The 17,993-nt window shown below is 46.7% G+C and overlaps 2 protein-coding genes across 2 annotated transcripts in view; one reads left to right on the top strand and one right to left on the bottom strand.

The window, feature by feature from the left end:
* Positions 1 to 4,955: 4,955 nt before the first annotated feature.
* On the bottom strand, positions 4,956 to 11,051 carry LOC117871797 (60S ribosomal protein L38-like). Its single transcript, XM_034759588.1, is given in 4 exon segments — positions 4,956 to 5,029; positions 8,587 to 8,660; positions 8,662 to 8,811; positions 10,993 to 11,051. Coding segments are annotated over 4 exon segments (357 nt in total).
* A 960-nt stretch (positions 11,052 to 12,011) lies between these two features.
* Positions 12,012 to 17,993, top strand: part of LOC117884145 (protein mono-ADP-ribosyltransferase PARP12-like) — a gene marked incomplete in the record, with an annotated part of 41,769 nt that continues 35,787 nt past the window's right edge. The window contains 1 exon segment of the mRNA XM_034784300.1: positions 12,012 to 12,381. Within this exon segment, the coding sequence (XP_034640191.1) occupies positions 12,095 to 12,381 (287 nt within the window).

The raw sequence follows: 17,993 nt of genomic DNA, 5'->3' as shown, positions 1-17,993 counted from the left end.
ACACACTCAGTAGATTATAAGCTTTGTAATTATACCTTACAAAAGACCTTTTGTATAAAGCATATTCCAGTTACATCATATTCACACTCATAAGCATATTTCCATAAAACATATGGAGTGCAACGTCACAGCAGGATACCTAGATCTTCTTTAGAAACCAGCCAGAACAACAGTACATAAGTAGCCAGGCCTTGCACATTTGCGTATGGTTAGTAAAAATTATTAGTCAGAATGCCATTTGTGAGGTTTCTACAAATTTTGTTTACAGAGCAAAAATTACCAACTAGTGATGAACCTGGGGTCCTAATCCAGCAATACAATGAAATGCAGTGACTGCATAGGCCTAGTGAAGGAGATGCTAAAAGGACACTGCAGCCTTCAGCCACTGGGACTGAGTGAACTAAACATTTGTGGGGAAAAGAAAGCTAAAAGTGTCTAGCTCTTTAGGGAAAATGGACTGGCTTGATAGCTCAGAGGACTGGTCCACCTCTACCAAGAGACTGGAACAGAATATAACTGAAAAGAAAAAGGTGGTGGTTTTACTAAGGCTATGTCTACACTAGTACTTATTGAAGTATAATTTATGTCACTCAGGGGTGTGAAAAAGTCACCCCCCGTGAGCCACGTAAGTTACACAGACCTAAGCACCAGTGTAGACAGCACTATGTTGGTGGGAGAGTTTCCCTACACCCTCTGAAACAAGGCTCAGTATCTCAATCTCAGCCACAGAACACTAAGCCCTCCAGACTCTCCCCCCACCACACCATTTGGGGACCGTCTAGCACACTCTTTCAATAACTGGAGTGCCATAACAATGGACAAGTGGGAGCTGAACCTCAGCCACTCTGGCTATACAATAATTTGCATCTTTACCAACCCCCTACTCCCCACCTCTCTATGGCGACCACTTTTCTCAAACAAGAGGTGAATTCCTTACTGGAGGGAGGAGCAATAGATATGTCCCTCTGCAATGCCAAGGGCGGAGAGGGTTTTACTCAACCTACTTCCTGATCCCCAAAAAGAAGCATGGTTGGAGACTAATCCTTGACCTCCACCATCTTAACTGCTTCATTCACAAACTCAGATTTCACAGCGTCAACGTTGGCAGCGATCTTTTAGCAAAGGGCATGTGATTCACAGTTCTTAATATGATGGACGCCTACTTTCATGTAGACATTCATCCCTCTCACAGATGCTCTCTCAGATTCATGGTGGGCTCCGACCATTATCAGTATAGAGTTCTCCCCTTCGGAATAGAAATCACCCCCAGAGTCTTTAGCAAGATATTCTCAGTTGTAGTGGCCCATGTCAGACATTGTGATCTCATTGTCTTCCCCGTCTTGATGACTGGCTCCTTGTTGCCACGTCCCGCCAGGAAGCCTATGCATCAACTTCCATGATGCTACATCTCCTCTCTTCACTGGGAGTCAGCGTAAATATCGAGAAATCTGTTCTCACCCCCTCCCCCACAATCTCTGGATTTCATCAGGGCAACCTTAAATTCTATCACCCCAAGAGTGTACCTGCCTACGGCCAGGTTTCAGACAATGAACAATATCATAACTCATGTCACAATCAACCCTCAAGTACTGGTCAAAATGTGTCTGTCTCTCTGAAGTCATATGGCCTCATGCACTATGTCACTCTACTCGCAAGACTCCACCTTCATTGCTTTCAAGCTTAGCTGCAGTGGGTATACTCCCCAAGCTGTCATTCCATGAACCTCATGGTGACAGTTCTGGCTAAGGCATTGTCTTCCCTACTGTGCTGGACAAATCTGTGACAGGCATGCGTTTGCATCCCCTTTCTCCCTTCCTCTCCTGACAGGACCATCATTATGGACACATCCCTATTAGGTTGTGGAGCGCACATGAACAGCCACATGGCACAAGATGCATGGACATCTCGAGAGGCCAGAATGCACATCAATATCCTGGAGCTGTGAGAAGTACAGAAGTCATTTCCATGCAAGTCATTTCTTCCATTCTTCTGCACTCACCATGTCCTTATAATGTCAGACAATGTTACATCTGTCTTCGACACCAACAAGCAAGTGGGAGCATGATCCGCCTCCGTGTGTGCAGAAGCGTCAGCCTCTGGAACTGGTGTATCAGCAATCAAATCACCCTATCCACAACCTATCTCCTGAGGAAGCAAAATGTGCTCAGATTCTCTCAGAAGATATTTCTCAGTCAACCACAAGTGGGAGCTCCATGACCCTGTAGTGTGTACTCTATGGTGAACCCCAACCAGCGATCTGTTTGCCTCTCAAGCAAACAGGAAATGCATCATGTATTGCTCCAGAAAAGCCCTAACTCCCCTCGCTCCTGCCAGGGCGAGGTTTTGCTTCTTACTTGGTCAGACCAATTCAACTATGCCTTCCCTTCACTACCGCTCCTGCCATGAGTTCTACATAGAATCTGCCAGGACAGAGTAAGGGTCATCTTGATCTCCCCCTTCTGGCCCAGACAGTTCTGGTTTCCCAACCTCTTATGCATGGTTTCTATGAGTCCCGATATTCCTCCAATAAGAGTGCTGTGGTCAGATATAAGGACTCTGCCTGGGTTTCCCTTGTTTGTTATTTTGGGAAGCATGTAGAAGGTCCCTGGGGTAGGTTCATGGGGGATGAGGTTGTAGAGTTTCTCTTGGAGTTGTTTGGGGAAGGATTTGATGATATCCTTAAACTCCTAGATAAATTGTGGTATGGGATCTTCTTTGAGTTCTTTATAGTCGGTGGTGTTGGAGAGTTGTTGGTTGGCCTAGCTAATGTAGTCATCACAGTTGGGGGACTATGATGGCTCCCCCCTTTTGTCCCCCCCATCTCGTGGTTGAATTTCTGTATAGCTGTCCACTCAGCAGTGTGGAGATTGTGGTAGATGTGATGTTTGTTAAGGATTTCACAGTCAATTTTTTTTCTGAAGCAATCAGTGTTATGATCAACATAACAATGTTATGATCAAAGAGTGTGGCTTTGTCCACAGTGGGATGTCCAGTCAGATGATTCTTTTTTCTTATGACAGTCGGAGGGAACATGGTAATGGTGGGTGCCGTCGTCATTGTTGTGAAAGAATTCTTGGCAGAGTTGGTGGAAGTATTTTTCCAGTTCTCCACGTGTTAGTATGGTATAAGGTTCTGTTGTGGTACAGAAGACCAGTCCCTTGGAGAGTACAGATAATTCAGCTCCAGTTAGGGGTAGTCTTGATAAAATTATAACCAAGCTTCTTAGCTCAGGACCCTTTCTCCCGGTATCCAACAAGTATTTCCTTTGTTGCTTTAGGTGCCGTCAATGTGATGGGCATGGGGAGAGAGAGGGTCCTCACTTAAGGAGCTTGGTCAGTAAGACCACTGGAAGCATGTGGTGAGAAAACTTTACTTTGAATTTAACACGATTTGAGTTAGGCACTAGTTGTGTTTCATGTAACCATTTCTGACTTTTATGCCTCATTACTTGTACTCACTTAAAATCTATCTCTTTGTAGTTAATGACCTTACTTTATTGTTTTATCTAATCCAGTGTGTTTAAACTGAAGTGTCTGGGAAACACTATTTGGGATGGCAATTTGTGTGCATATTATTTCTATTAATAAGAAATAATGGACTTTATATAATTTGCATTGTCAAGAAGAAAGCTGGGCAGTACAGGACATACATTTCTGGGGGAAAATCTAAGACTGGGGGATGTTGGGGTCACCCTGGAGTATAACCAATACTGGTGAGAGCCTGAGTGTAACCCAAGTGTGGCTGGCAGGCTGCAGTTACACACAAACACTCATGTGTGGCTGGAAGGCTATTTGTGAGGAGCCCAGGTGGGAACTCCTTCAGCAAGGCAATGCAAGGTACCTAATGGTACAGGGCAAGTGTGACACAGCTGCTCATAAGTCTGGATTGTAACCTGATATGTCACAGCCATGTTGATTCTTCCCTAGTAAATCATGTTAATCTGTGTGTCTGATAATTCTATTCTTTACAATTTGCCTGGTACTGAAGTTAGGCTTACTGGCCTGTAATTGCCAGAATCATCTTTGGAGCCTTTTTTTTTTTTTTTTTTAATTACGGTAGCTATCCTCCAGTCATCTGGTATAGAAGCTTATTTAAGTGATAGGTTACATACCACAATTAATAGTTCTGCAATTTCATATTTGAGTTCGGACAGAACTCTTGGGTGAATACCGTTTGGTCCTGGTGACTTAGTACTGTTTAATTTATCGATTGTTCCCAAAATTCCTCTATTGAGACCTCAATCTCAATCCACAGTTCCTCAGATTTGTCACCTAAAAAGAAAGATTCAAGTGTTGGAATCTCCCTCACACCCTCTGCAGTGAAGACTGATACAAAGAATTCATTTAGCTTCTCTGCTATGGCCTTGTCTTCCTTGAGTGCTCCTTTAGCACCTCGATCATCCAGTGACTCCACTGATTGTTTATCAGATTTCCTTCTGATCTACTTAATTTTTTTTTCTGTTAGTTTGAGAGTCTTTTGCTAGTTGCTCTTCAAATTCTTTTTTGGCCTGCCTAATTATACCTTTACACTTCACTTGCCAGAGTTTATGCTCTTTTCTATTTTCCTCACTAGGATTTAACTTCCACTTTTTAAAGAATGTATTTTTGCCTCTATCTGCTTCTTTTACTCTGTTCTTTAGCCATTGTGGCATAACAGATATTACCTCATTCACCTTGTCTCTCTCATGATTTTTTTTTAACATTTCGGCTTGGCCAGAGTTGTCTCATGGAGCAGTATGCTCAGTAACACTCCTGAAGCTGGCTGCCCTCACTCTGTGTCCTTCCCCTCCCCCCCTTCCTCCCCTCCACTATTGGCAGGTACAGGTCATCTCTGGGCTGGGCAATATTGCTTTGGTACAATCTCCAGTGCTCTCTCTACATTGAAGCTTCTGCTTTTTTTTTAAACAGTTCCCTCTTTTATTATAATACATGAAAAAAGCTCTGTGCATGACTGGTTCATTTCAGTTCTTTCACAGCCAAACCAGGTGGCTGGGACTCCTTCAGTTTCTCAGTCTTCTCCTTGGGCATGGCTACACTTGCAGATGTAGAGTGCTGTGAGTTAAACCAGCCCTCGGAGAGCACAGTAGGGAAAGCGCTGCCATGTGTCCACACTCTCAGCTGCAAATGCACTGGCGTGGCCACATTTACGGCATTTGCAGCAGAATTGGAAGCTGTGTATTATGGGCAGCTATCCCACAGAGCACCTCTTCCCATTCTGGTGCTGAGGCTTGTGGGAAGGGGGCAGGGGGACGGGGCATTCTGGGTCCTGTCCCAACGCCCTGTGATGAATCGCTTCGCATCCCAGCAATCCCTGTGCTTCCATCCACATTTGGCGCCATCTTTCAATGTTTTTTGTACTGCGCGCTGTCTTCCCTTTTGGTCTGCGGGAATGGACCTCGAAGTGCTGAGGAATATGCTGATGGGCCTCGCCAGCACGTCGCGAATGGCAGTTGAGTTACTCCTTAAGCTACAAACTGACAGTGAGGAGTCCGACGATGATATCGACTCGAGTAATGCATACAACACGAGATTGCTTGTGGTATTCACGGACATGCTCACTGGAACGCCGCTTTTGGGCTCGGGAAACAAGCACTGAGTGGTGGGATCACATCGTCATGCAAGTCTGGGATGATGAGCAGTGGCTGCAGAACTTTTGGAAGAGAAAAGCTACTTTCATGGGACTGTGTGAGGAGCTCGCCCCCACCCTGTGGCACAAGGACACGAGATTGAGAGCTGCCCTGACGGTGGAGAAGCAGGTGGCTATTGCAATCTGGAAGCTGGCAACTCCAGACAGTTACCAATCGGTTGCTAACCAGTTTGGAGTGGGAAAGTCGACCGTTGGAATCATGTTGATGCAAGTTTGCAGGGCCATTAATCGCATCCTGCTCAGTAGAACCGTGACTCTGGGCAACATGCTTGACATTGTGGCTGGCTTTGCACAAATAGGTTTCCCTAACTGTGGAGGGGCGATAGATGGGAAACATATTCTAATTCTGGCACCAGCCTACCTAGCCTCTGAGTACGTTAATCGAAAGGGGTATTTCTCTGTGGTTCTCCAGGCGCTTGTGGATCACCGTGGGCATTTCACTGACATTAACGCAGGCTGGTCCAGAAAGGTGCATGATGCACGCATCTCTCGGAACACTGGCCTGTTCAGGAAATTGCAAGCCGGAACTTTTTTGCCAGACCAGAAGATCACCGTAGGGGAAGTCGAAATGCCCATTGTGATCCTTGGAGACCCCGCTTACTCTTTAATGCCGTGGCTCATGAAACCCTACATAGAGAGCCTTGACAGCAGCAAGGAGTGGTTCAACAACAGTCTGAGTTGGTGCAGAATGACTGTGGTGTGTGCTTTTGGCCATTTAAAGGGTCACTGGCATTGTCTGTATGGGAAGCTGGACCTGACCTCCCCACGGTTACATCTGTGTGCTGTACCCTCCATAACATTTGTGAAGGGAAGGGTGAAAGCTTCACTCAGGCATGGACCTCGGAGGTTCAACACCTGGAGGCTGAATTTGAACAGCCAGAGAGCAGGGATATTAGAGGGGCCCAGTGTGGGGCTGCAAGAATTAGGGATGCCTTGAGGGAGCAATTTGAGGCTGAAAGCCACCAGTAATGTTTGGTTCCCTGCACCCGAGTGAAGTGCAGTGGTTCCAATGTTAGTAGGAATCTGTTTTTTCTACACTGACTTGCAGTGCCTATTGTTTTCCTGGGCTAAGGTATCTTTTACTTAATGCAATAATAAAGAATGTTTTCAAAGCCAAAAAATCCATTTATTGAAAAGAAACACAACCGCTTGGGGAACAGAAAGGGAAAGGGGGTGGGGTGGGGAATGGTACAATCACAGATTTGCATATGTCCTGTTATCATACTCAGCCTTCCTGTCTGGAGTGCTGTGCAATGAGTGCTGCACTTACGGCTGGCTAAAATGCATCGTGATGGGGGTTGAGTGCAGTGGGTAGGGGTCATAGTTTGCAGGGCTGGGTGGTGAAGCTTCAGGTGTTGGAGGCAGCTGGTGGTGATAAGAACCTGGATGTTGAGGAAAGTGGGTTGTCGGTGACATGGGGGCACAAAGGAAAGAGTTTGGGGATAAGGCTGCAGGGGAGGGGGGTGCAGGCGTGGAAGTGCTCCGCCTGCATTGCTACGAGCGCCTGTATTTAGTCCACTTGGCGCTCCCTAATGCTTAGCAGCCGCTCCGTGTTTTCATGCCGGTGATACGCATTCTGCTGGCGGACCCTCCTTTCACTCTCCTGCCACTCCTGTGCTTTTTGATTTTCATTAAGGGACTGCTGCTTTACTTCATGCAGCATGTCTTCTTTGCTTCTATGTGGCCACTTCCTAATTCTTTGGAGTCTTTCGGCTGTTGATAACAAGGACAACTGAGATCTCAAGGTTGCATCTGTAAAGCCAAAATGCAACACTTAACAGAGGCAGCGTTGTTCACACCAGACAGAGCAATGATTCCCCCATACTTAAGGGCAAGCACAGTCTACACAACAGCAGAAATTGCCCATCCCAAAGCGAGTGCACATAACTCACAGGAGCCCCCAAAAAGGTGAGTAAGCACAGGGGCAAGTTTCACGGCCGTACTGTCCTCTGGGGTTCTGTGTCTTGGAGAGAGCCAATAGCTGCAGGGGGGCCCTATACTGAACACTGTCCCCACATTTTCCACAGGAGTTCGTCCTGGAAGATATCTCGCTGCTGAGGGTGACCTGGGAAGCAAGGGAGGGTCTTCTACTACAATGCGGCTTCTGCCCTGGCCCATATGCAGCTTGCCTATGTGCAGCAATGGTCCCCCGCCCCTCGTGGCACAGTGGCGTGTACATGTTAGCCTGACTGGGACAAGGAGCACAGTAGCGCTGCCAAGGAACCTGCGCAAGCAGATTGCCCAGTTTCTGCATGAGACCTTTGAAGAGATCACTGAGGCCGATTACCGCGATGTGAGAGAGCACATCAATGCCCTATTCCGCATCTAGGCATGCATGCAGCCCTAACCCTCCTCGCCCTAAGAGCCTGCACTGAACAACTTCCTTCCCAAAATAAAAGCCACTTACTGGGCACCTCCTCTATCTGCCCAATGGTATCATAATTCCTATGGCTGGAGCGCAGCTGGGACTGGACAGCTTCCTCCCCCAAACACTGATGAGGTTCAGCACCCCGCCATTGCTCCATACTGGGGCTCGCCTGGCACGTGGAGGTGTGGTCACCTGGAAAGATTCGCTGAGAGCACTCCATGCCTTGCTGACAAAACAGGAAGGGGATTTTCAAAATTCCCAGAGAATTTAAAGGGTGGGCCTGATGGTTGGTCTCCTGAGGGCAGGGCAGTAGAGTTCAAAGTGATGACCAGAGTGTCTAGACCAGGCATTGTGGGACACTTCTAGAGGCTGATCAGAGCACATTAATAGACCAGAGTGTCCACACTGGCGCTGCAGTGCTCCAGCTGGGGTGCATCAAGCGTTTTGCTTCTCATCGAGGTGGATTACCAGGAGTGCTCCAGCCGTAGAGTCCGGGTGCACTACGTGCCTTGCCAGTGTGGACACATCATGAGTTAGGGCACCCAGGACTGCTTTAATATGCTCTAACTCACCAGTGTAGCCAAGTCCCTTGTCTGTGATGAGCAGTGTGTATAGGTACTGGCTTCAGCAGATCTTGAATTTCATGGTTTTTGTTCTTTTTGATATTAACAGATTCTGCATCCTTCCTCCTGGCTGTGATCAGGAAGTCTTTAATTTCTTCAGTTTTGTGTGGCGTGGTGATGGGCAGAGCTCCAGGCAGTTGTTGCTCAAGCAGCCACAGACATGATGGTGAAAAGCTTGCAAAAGGAGGAGTAGTGTGAAGACATAGCAAAATACTAGTATTATCACTGGACTATTGAGTTTGTTGAAACTGCAGCAGCAGTGAATTACGGGTCTGAATTTTCTCAACATTTTCTCAACATAGACACCCTGAAGATGTATGTATTTCTGGAATGTAACCCAACCCTGAACAATGTAGTCTCCTGCTGAAGTCCCTGTTTAACTTTCAGCTGTTACATGAACAAACAAAAAACAAACACCTGTTTAGTTACTGTGATTTGCATTGTAATGGTTTTCAAAGAAAAAGAGATTAGAGCCAAATAGGTTAATTGGTTTGCATCAAATAGTACAAGTGACTTAGGCCTTGTCTACACTGGCTCTTTATAGCGCGGCAACTTTCTCACTCAGGGGGGTGAAAAAACACACCCCTGAGCGCTGCAAGTTTCAGCACTATAAATAGGGTGACCAGACCAGAGATCTAAAATATCGGGATGCGGAGGGATCAGGGGGGGTGAGGGGGGGAGGGGGGGAAAAAAAAGAGGGGGGGGGGGGAGCGGAGCAAAAAAAAAAGAGTTTCAAAGGGGCCGGGTGTGCTGGACCCAGAGGCAAAGCAAAAAAATCCCCAAAACCCTGGGTGCAGGGTGGCTGGACCCAGAAGCAAAGCAAAAAAAAAAAATAAAAAAAAAAATTGGGCAGCCATGCTGCCCTAAGATTGGACGGAATGCCGCCCCTTAGAATCTGCCACCCCAAGCACGAGCTTGCTCGGCTGGTGCCTGGAGCTGGCCCTGGCTGGGAGAGAGCTCATGCTGCGCACTGCCGCAGTGAAGACATGCCTTCAGTATTATTTTGTGTGTGTGTATGTGTGTGTGTGTGTGTGTGTGTGTGTAACTTCTTGATATTAAATGACTGGTTAACTTCATTAGTTTAATCTTATAACTCTGCATTGTTTAAATGTTTAACATTTAAATTTCTTCCTTTATGGATTTATCTAAATTTTCAGTTTAACCACAAATGAGTTTTCTCCTCAATGTGTGTTTACCTACCCACTGCTCTCTCTTTTCCCCTCCAAACAAACCCCATTGGAAATTAACAAAACTTATTTACTTGCTTGGTTCTGCACCATCATTTATTATATCAGCTCCGCTCTGCACATAATTTATGTTAATTAACTGCTGCTTTCATGGCCAGCAGAAGGGATTGCAAGAACACAGTGTTGTGTAGGTCCTACATAAACAATATTATTTCGGAATGGTAGCACTCTTTTTTTCCTTCTTATTTAAGTTATAGCTTTGAAACACACACACACATGCATGTGCACACACAAAACCTGAAAGAAATTTCTGACTATATTAGTGTTCATTGAAGGAGTCCATCACAATAATTTGTCTAGTTGGGGATTGTGGCTATGGAAAGAGATACATTAGATGAATATAACACCATTGACTTCAGTGGTGCATTTGAAGCCAGAGTGTGTGGTTTGGGTTTGTTTGTTTTTTTGGTTACACTCTTATACATGCGACCCACAAGCCACGTGTGCCATAGCTTTTGTTGGTTATATTATACTGGCTCAAAAGAACCATCTCGGGACTAATGGGATTTTTACATTTATTCTGGGCTTTCACCCATTGTCATCAGACATCCCCAGTGTGGTGTTTTGCTCTGTTCAGTGTTGATAATAGTCGGCTGCGTGCGTGTGTTCCCTGTGTGCTGCCCCGGCTCTGCGCAGATAGCTGACACAGCAGACCCCGAGAGAACCCCCAATGACCACAGACTCCGATAAGGTACGAAGGCACCCGGCCAGGTTTATTGCCAAACAAAACACAGTCTCTAGCTCCCTGGATCAGATGTCTACAGTTCTGCTAGTTCATATGCGCTCCCTGACAATGGACTGGCTCAGTCAGTGGCGGGACTTACCACTGTCCCCTAGGCCAGACAAAGACAACTCTTCAGGGGTACACTTTTATACACAGGTACAAACAAGTTACACATCTCTCCTGACGTATAGAGGTGCAACCCTCTACGTGTTAGGGTGCCACCTCTCACTTTGTACATGTTTGAACAAAACTCTATCATATTACGCTCCTGCCCCTATCTTTAGGATGGGTCAGGCTGTTCCTTGTTATCTATGTGGAATGTGCTTGTACTGGAATGTTCTGGTACCTTTCTTGGAACATGTTTATATTACTAGTTCTTAGTACCTTTTAGGTATGTGTATAATTACAACATCAGCCTTCTTCTTGCCAGCTTCTGTGAGCATGGCCAGCCTCTGGCTCACAGCTTAACTTTGCTTTATGATAGCAAAGTCTTGACCATTACTTTAGTTCAGGCTTTAGGTCTCATACCAGGCCTCTGATACAAGGGCTTATGTTTCAGGGCCTCATTTTACCACACCCATTACCTGCATATAAACATGTTTATCCTAATCTTCACTGCAGAGGCCAGGGTCCACCCAGGGTTTGGCGCTGACTACTTTTTGGCCATGCCCCCGGGTTGCAATGCCACTCATTAATATTCAGAAGGGATGGGTGTAAGGACGCATGGGCCAGGAGGGTCAGGCTGCTGCTGGGGGTTGTCAGTGCCAGAGAGGGGAAGAGGAGGGTCAGGCAGAAGGGGCAAAACTCTGACACCCTCCTTTCCCCCAGTTTAAATAGCCTTCTGCTGTGCCTCCTACACTGTATGTTCAAGCTGATACCAACATCTTGCTGGTTTGCAACCTGTATCTCTTAGCTTTAGATCCAGGATAACTTTATTCTGTAAATGAGAGGAGAATGTCTCCCCCACCCTCAATTCTACAAATGGGAATGATTAAACGCATGTCTCAGAAAAGGGCAAAGGCAACTGTATTTCAAAAAGTGGGGGTGGGAGAGCACAGGACCTTGAGCATTGACCTGCTAAATCAAGGGTTGTGAGTTCAATCCTTAAGGGGGCCATTTAGGGATCTGGGGCAAAGAATCTGTCAGGGGCAGTATTTGGGCCTACTGTGAAGGCAGGGGACTGGACACAATGACCTTTTAAGGTCCCTTCCAGTTCCATGAGATAGGTATATCTCCATATTAAAAAAGGAAACACTGGGTATAAAATGTCCTTCACCCTTCCTACATACTTTGCATGCCATAACTTTTTGATTTGCTGCCTTAAATCACTGCCCTGCCGCCCATCCCCCAAAGGCATACTTTTCTGCCTTCAGTTTCGATTCTTTTCCTCAGCTGGACGGGAGGAGGCGCCTGATCCGCCCACGAAACCGAGCGAGCGGGAGGGAGGGTCTGCGCAGTCAGTAATCTCCTGGACTCGAGAGCGAGCATGTCTGACCCTGCGGTCTGCAGCTTCATTACCAAGGTCTTGTGCTCTAACGGGGGGCGGCTGGAGTACAGCAAGATCCCCGAGCACGTGGGGCTCTCTGAGCAGCAGCTGGAGCAGATCCTGCAGGATGTGGGGCACGAGAGGTTTCTGGTGCACCAGGAGTTGGGCGGCCGCTGGGTGATCGCTGTGTCCCCGCTGCGGCTCTGCGTCCGCAAGGAGTGTGCGGGCTGCGAGCGCCTCCACTTCTGCAAGCTCAACCTCATGGGCAAGTGCAACTTTGGAGTCCGGTGAGTGTAAAGGAGGGGACGGGAGCTACGAGGAGGAAGAGCGGGGAGGGGAGGAGGCTGGCACCGGGGGCCACAGTGTGGGGAGGGAGTAGAGGGACAGGCACTAGGGTGCAAAGAGGGGGAGGGGAAAGGAGCAGGGGGTTGTTCCAGGAGCAATAGTGGGGGCGCGGCTAGGCACCAAGGTGCAAAGTGAAGGAGAGGGCAGGGGATCTCTGGCAACACAGGCAGTGGGCATGGTTGTTGTGCCTTGCACTCCTGATACTGTACTCTAGGCTGGTAGGCATGTAACTAAGGGAACCCCTGTGGTTGTGCTGAACAAGGGTGGATAAAACTCGATTATTTATATACATAAACATCAGGCTTTTTAATTTAAATATCGTTTTCTTTTTTAAAATTGAAATAGTTGAAATTACGATGACCTATATTAAGGCCTAAGTATAATCTGTTCATTTAAATTTAAAGCGACGAATAATATTAAGCCGTGCATGTTTGCAGCTGAAGTTTTAAAGAAAGTCAGATGGACTAGACCAGGGGTTCGCAGCCTTTTTCTTTCTGAGCCCCCCCCCTCCCGCTACAAAAACTCCAGGGCCATCTGTGCGACCACAAGGGTTTTCTGCATATAAAAGCCAGGGCCGGTGTTAAGGGGTAGTCAGCAGGGCAATTGCCTGGGGCCCCAACCCACAGGGTGCTCCACAAAGCTAAGTTGCTCAGGCTTCTGCTTCAGCCCCGGGTGGCAGGGCCCCGGACTTCAGTCCTGCATGGCAGGGCTTAGGCTTTCTGCCCTGGACTCCAGGGAGTCTAACACTGGTCCTGCTTGGTGTACCCCTGAAACCTGCTCCCCAGGGGGCCTGAGACCCTGGTTGAGAAACACTGGACTGATGCCCTCACGAGGTCCCTTGCAGCCCTACATTTCTGAGATTCAGTGAAATCATTGAACAGGGGCGCCATTTCAGATTTTGGTGGGGAAAGGGGCGCAACTTTAACTGTGATTCCAGAGGCTACTTGGGCACCTGAAAACTCTTGGTTTTTTTTTGCAGATAACTTAGATACGGTATTCCTATCCGGTAATTTCTAATTCCTATATCAAGAAAGAAAATCAAATAAATATTAGATCCACTCAGTTCTAATACTCAATGTTCTGACATCTTGTGTCAATTCACTTAAGAGACACTGGTTAGGCTTACAAATGTGATGTATATTCTTACTTTGTTACTAACTCTTGCATACAACAATTGAAATGGTTGTAGAAAAATCTAGGTTACTTTCCATCACTTTTTTGCAGTTCATTAAGCTTGGAATAGCTCATTTAACTTTTGGAAACATCTTCCTCTAGGGCATGTCCCCATGAGTTTATACTGCACCTGCCTGGGACTGTTGGTGTGTTACCTCACTATAAATAGACTAGAAACTGACTTTAAATAGGAGTGAAATTGACTCATAGTCTCTTTCATAGTATTGTCAACCCCAAATATTCAAAAATCATGAATCAGGCTCACCAAAAATCGTGAGATTGGCTTTAAAATAATGAGATTATGTAAAAATAATAGATTTGATCTTTTTATTTACATTCTGCTTTTTGAGCCTTTATGGTGCGCTGGGGTCACATTTTGAAGCTTCCTCCACAGCCACAAGGGTTAGAAACTTCATTTTTCTTTAAGAATGACGGCTGAAATCATCACATAGCTACTCGACTCCAGGAGTTGAGGATTTAAGGAAAACAATAATTATGAGACTCATGACAAAATCACAAGCATTGGTAACACTGTTTTCACTTCTGTTTAAAGGCTAGTTACTTTCCAGAAGGGTCTTAAACACAACACTACAGTGATTGAGTTGCAGTTTTCACAGGAGAATATTTTAAACCAAACACCAACAAAATTTCATGTTTTAAAATTGAGGAAAAAAATTGAGAGTTCTGAAGTATATCAGGGCCACTGAAGGCAGGAAAGGAAAATAAACAGGCACAGGAGCTCTGGGCAGCTCTTCCTCTTGAAAGAAAGTTGGAGGGTCCAATCTTCTAGTCCTTAATCAAGTAAAACTTCTATCACCATCAGCACCTCCGCTTATAGATATGTTATCACATGTTCACTGTGATGTTAATATGTGATCAGTAACTATACACACTATATATTTATATATCTGAGCCATTTTATCCAGAGTTACATATCTTGTATGCATTGGCTCAGGGACTACATTTTCTGGCATATCCTGAACAGTGCTGAGCACATAGATAGTGCCCAGTGAATAATACAAATCATGACAATAATTGTTGACTTTCTGGACTCGGTGGATGCAATTTCTGTTCTTCTGAAATTGGCCTGAATACAGCTGAAACATTCAGAAGTTGAGGTATAATCACATCTGATACTCGGACGACACTTTCTCATTCCTTCCTTTTCTCAAACTCAGAACAAAAAATGACAAAACAAAATGGTTTTCAGTTAAAATCTAAAATTGCACAGCAGGCATTGCTGTACAACCCAGCCTGGGGCAGAACCTGCCATCCATTGGCGTTTAAGTTTCTCCTTTCTGTCTGTCTCTGTGCTGCTTGAACCACGACATCCTTCTCAATCACCTGGAATCGATTGCTGGAGTATCAGAGAACTGGCCTCCTTGGTTTTGCTCCTATCTGAGTCCTCTTTTTTGCAACATACAGCAGAGAGAAAGAGTGGCCCAGTAGACCAGGAGATAGCCCTGAGAGACCTGGGTTCTACTCCTCTCCCCCTGGACTTCCTAAGGTGCCACAAGTACTCCTGTTCTTCTTTTTGTATGACCTCAGTTCAAGGCCTTAGGGACAGAGTTTCAAAGGTTTTTAGGCACCCAAAGATGCAGTTAGGCATCTAGTGGGGTTTACAAGCACCTAACCTTCTAGGCATTTTTGAAAATCCCAGTAGGTGCCTAAAAACCGTTGAAAATCTGTCCTTTAGTCTGTGTTCCCCTCAGTGCCCCATCTATACAATGGGGATAACAGCACTGCTCTGCCTCACTGTGGGGCTATGATGTGAGGCACTCAGATACTACGGTGATGGGGTACCACAGGTAGAGTGGGAACTTCTCTATACTATTGCTATCCCTCCCCTGGGCTTTGGCCCCTTCTTTTCACTCCCCCATCTCCCTCTTTTCTGAATGTAAACTTGGCTCAGAAGGCTTAGTTGTATTTCTTCTGAGTCCCCTGCATTCTCTTCAACACCTCCCTCCTCCCCCAGGGATTCCTGTTTTACAGGTTCATCTAAGGACTTCCAGACCCTTAAAAAAGACCCTTAAGAAAGGGCTGGTAATTACATTAGCTTAATCACCCTACCTCTGTTTGTAAACAAAAATACTGATTCTCTGCCCCAGGGACACAAGCTGGGAGAAGCACTTCTCTGCAGAGCTCACATTCCACACTAATGCTGTACAGTTAAGCATTCTGCCTGGGAGCCCACCTCCTGTCCTGTATGAAACTCCCTACTTGGCGCCATTGCCATTGAATGGGTGGGAGTCACTAGCTAAACTGGAGCCAGTGTTTGTTAATGACCTGCTGATAGTTGGAGCCTCATCTGCAGGTGCAGAGAGAGTATTTTCTTCATTTCAGTTTATCCAGCTAGTTAATTCAAAGTTGAGAAACATATTGAGAGTTGAAAAAGCAGGAAAGCTTGTTCTCTTTCAATCTGAATAAAATCCAGGTTGTAAGAGCACAAGATCTACCAGTTCTAAAATCTTTAAGGTCACCGTGACCAGAAACAATTCATTTAACTGACTGAGAATTCACTAACTTCCTTTGTTTAATAAATCAGTTAGTCTTAAACACAAAACCTGTTTTGATAAACTTATTTTTCATATGAATCCAGCATATTTTAGGTAGATGTATTGAATTCCAATTTTCATCTAACTGCAACTTGATACAAATCATAAGTAACAATTACAGTCTAGTAAATATGAACTGTTATTTACCATTTTATATCAATAAAATGTATGTTATGGATTTGAAAAAAGTATGTTAAGCTATATAATGTCTTAAATGTGTATAGATGTAGTGTACCCTCCTTCTTAGCAAAAAAGAAATACCAGATTACACCAACTAATAAGAATCAACTTTATCTTCGGGGGGGGAGGCGCTTTAAGAAAAAATGCAAAACAAGATTTAAAATGGATGATTTAAATCAATCCACCCTGTTCTAAAATAAGACACGGAGGGCCCAAAATTTAGAGGATGGAAAGGTTGCTTTATGTAGAGTCAGGAATTGCCATATAGCAGACCCCTCTAGTCCAGTATCCTGTCTCTGACAGTGGCCAGAACCAGATGTTTGAAAAGAGAGAGAAGCCTGCAGTAGGCAGAGATGGTACAATCTGCCCCACATTAGGTCTTACTCTAATCTCTCATAGTTAAATTTGGTTGCATCATTGCTGCATGAACCTCTCTCTCTTCCCATACTGTTTTTAGCATTAGATATAACAACTCTGGATATTCTTGTTGTTCATATATGTAACTTTAGTGCCCTCGTGGCCACGATGGAGTCAGCTCTGCAGGCAGCTCTGGCCAAGAGATGGCGCATGCAGGAATGCAGCAGGAGAAATCCCTTCCACCCCAGGGGCACCTGTTCCAACCTCTCCCGCCCCCCCCAGAGTGAACACACACACCCACAGGAAAAGTACCATGGATATAACAAGGGAAATAATCATTTACAGAGGGATGAGAGGAGAAAAACAACAAGGGGAAATATAGGGGGAGCAGTAAGACAGGGCTGCATCCAAGCCAGGGCCCCACAGGCCCAGTGGTAGCACAGTCTGGAAGGGCAGACACTGAGCAATGTGTCTGCACACAGAGTTCAGGAGTCCTAAGCAAAGTTCCAGTCCAGTGGTGAGTCTTGGGTGCGCCTGGTCGTCTTCGGCGCCAGTGAACTTTCCCCCAACAAACCCCTCCGGTGCCCTCTTCTGCCGCTCTCTGCAAAGCCACACAGAGCGACCACCTCCCCACTTAACTAGCCTCAGCCTCCCTCCTTGATCCCAATGCAGAGTCCCAAGCCCCAGTACTTGCAGCTCTGGGCAGCCGTGATACTGGGTTAGGGTGACCAGACGTCCCGATTTTATCAGGACTGTCCCGATATTTCCTTGTTTATCCCGCGTCCCGACACTGGACAAACAAGGAAATGCCCCAGAGCCTAGAGCCCGGAAGTGCTCGCACACACACACACACCCCGCCCCGACTCCGCCCCCTCCTCCCCCGATTGGCTCCCTCCCCGAATCCCCGCCTCTTCCCCGGGCTCACCATTCCCCCTCCCTCCGCAAGCGCTGGAGGGAGGCCCGGGAGACCCAGGGGAAGCGCGGGGCCGGGGTGAGTGAGAGTCCGGCCTGGCCCCCAGCAGGCAGGACTCAGTCGGGTGGTAGGGCGAGGAGGGGGGCGGCCCGCGGGGCCAGGCGGCAGCTGTTGTTGTCCCCCCGGGCAGCGGGACTCGGGAGCAGCTGCTGCTGCAGCTCCCACTGCCGCGGGGGAGGAAGCGGCCATGGCGCTCCGCGGCTGCGGCGCCCCCGAACCTCCCGAGCCGGGGCCTGCTGCGGGGACCCAGCAGCGCGTACGCTGGGCCCAGCCCCTGGCCAGTCGCGTCTGGGCTGCTGCCCAGCTGGTGCTATCC

The sequence above is a fragment of the Trachemys scripta genome, chromosome 1 (genome assembly GCF_013100865.1).
Source record: "Trachemys scripta elegans isolate TJP31775 chromosome 1, CAS_Tse_1.0, whole genome shotgun sequence".
Taxonomy (NCBI): domain Eukaryota; kingdom Metazoa; phylum Chordata; order Testudines; family Emydidae; genus Trachemys; species Trachemys scripta.
The sequence above is the reverse complement of the archived record's forward strand: the minus strand, read 5'-3'. Positions and strand labels throughout refer to the sequence as shown.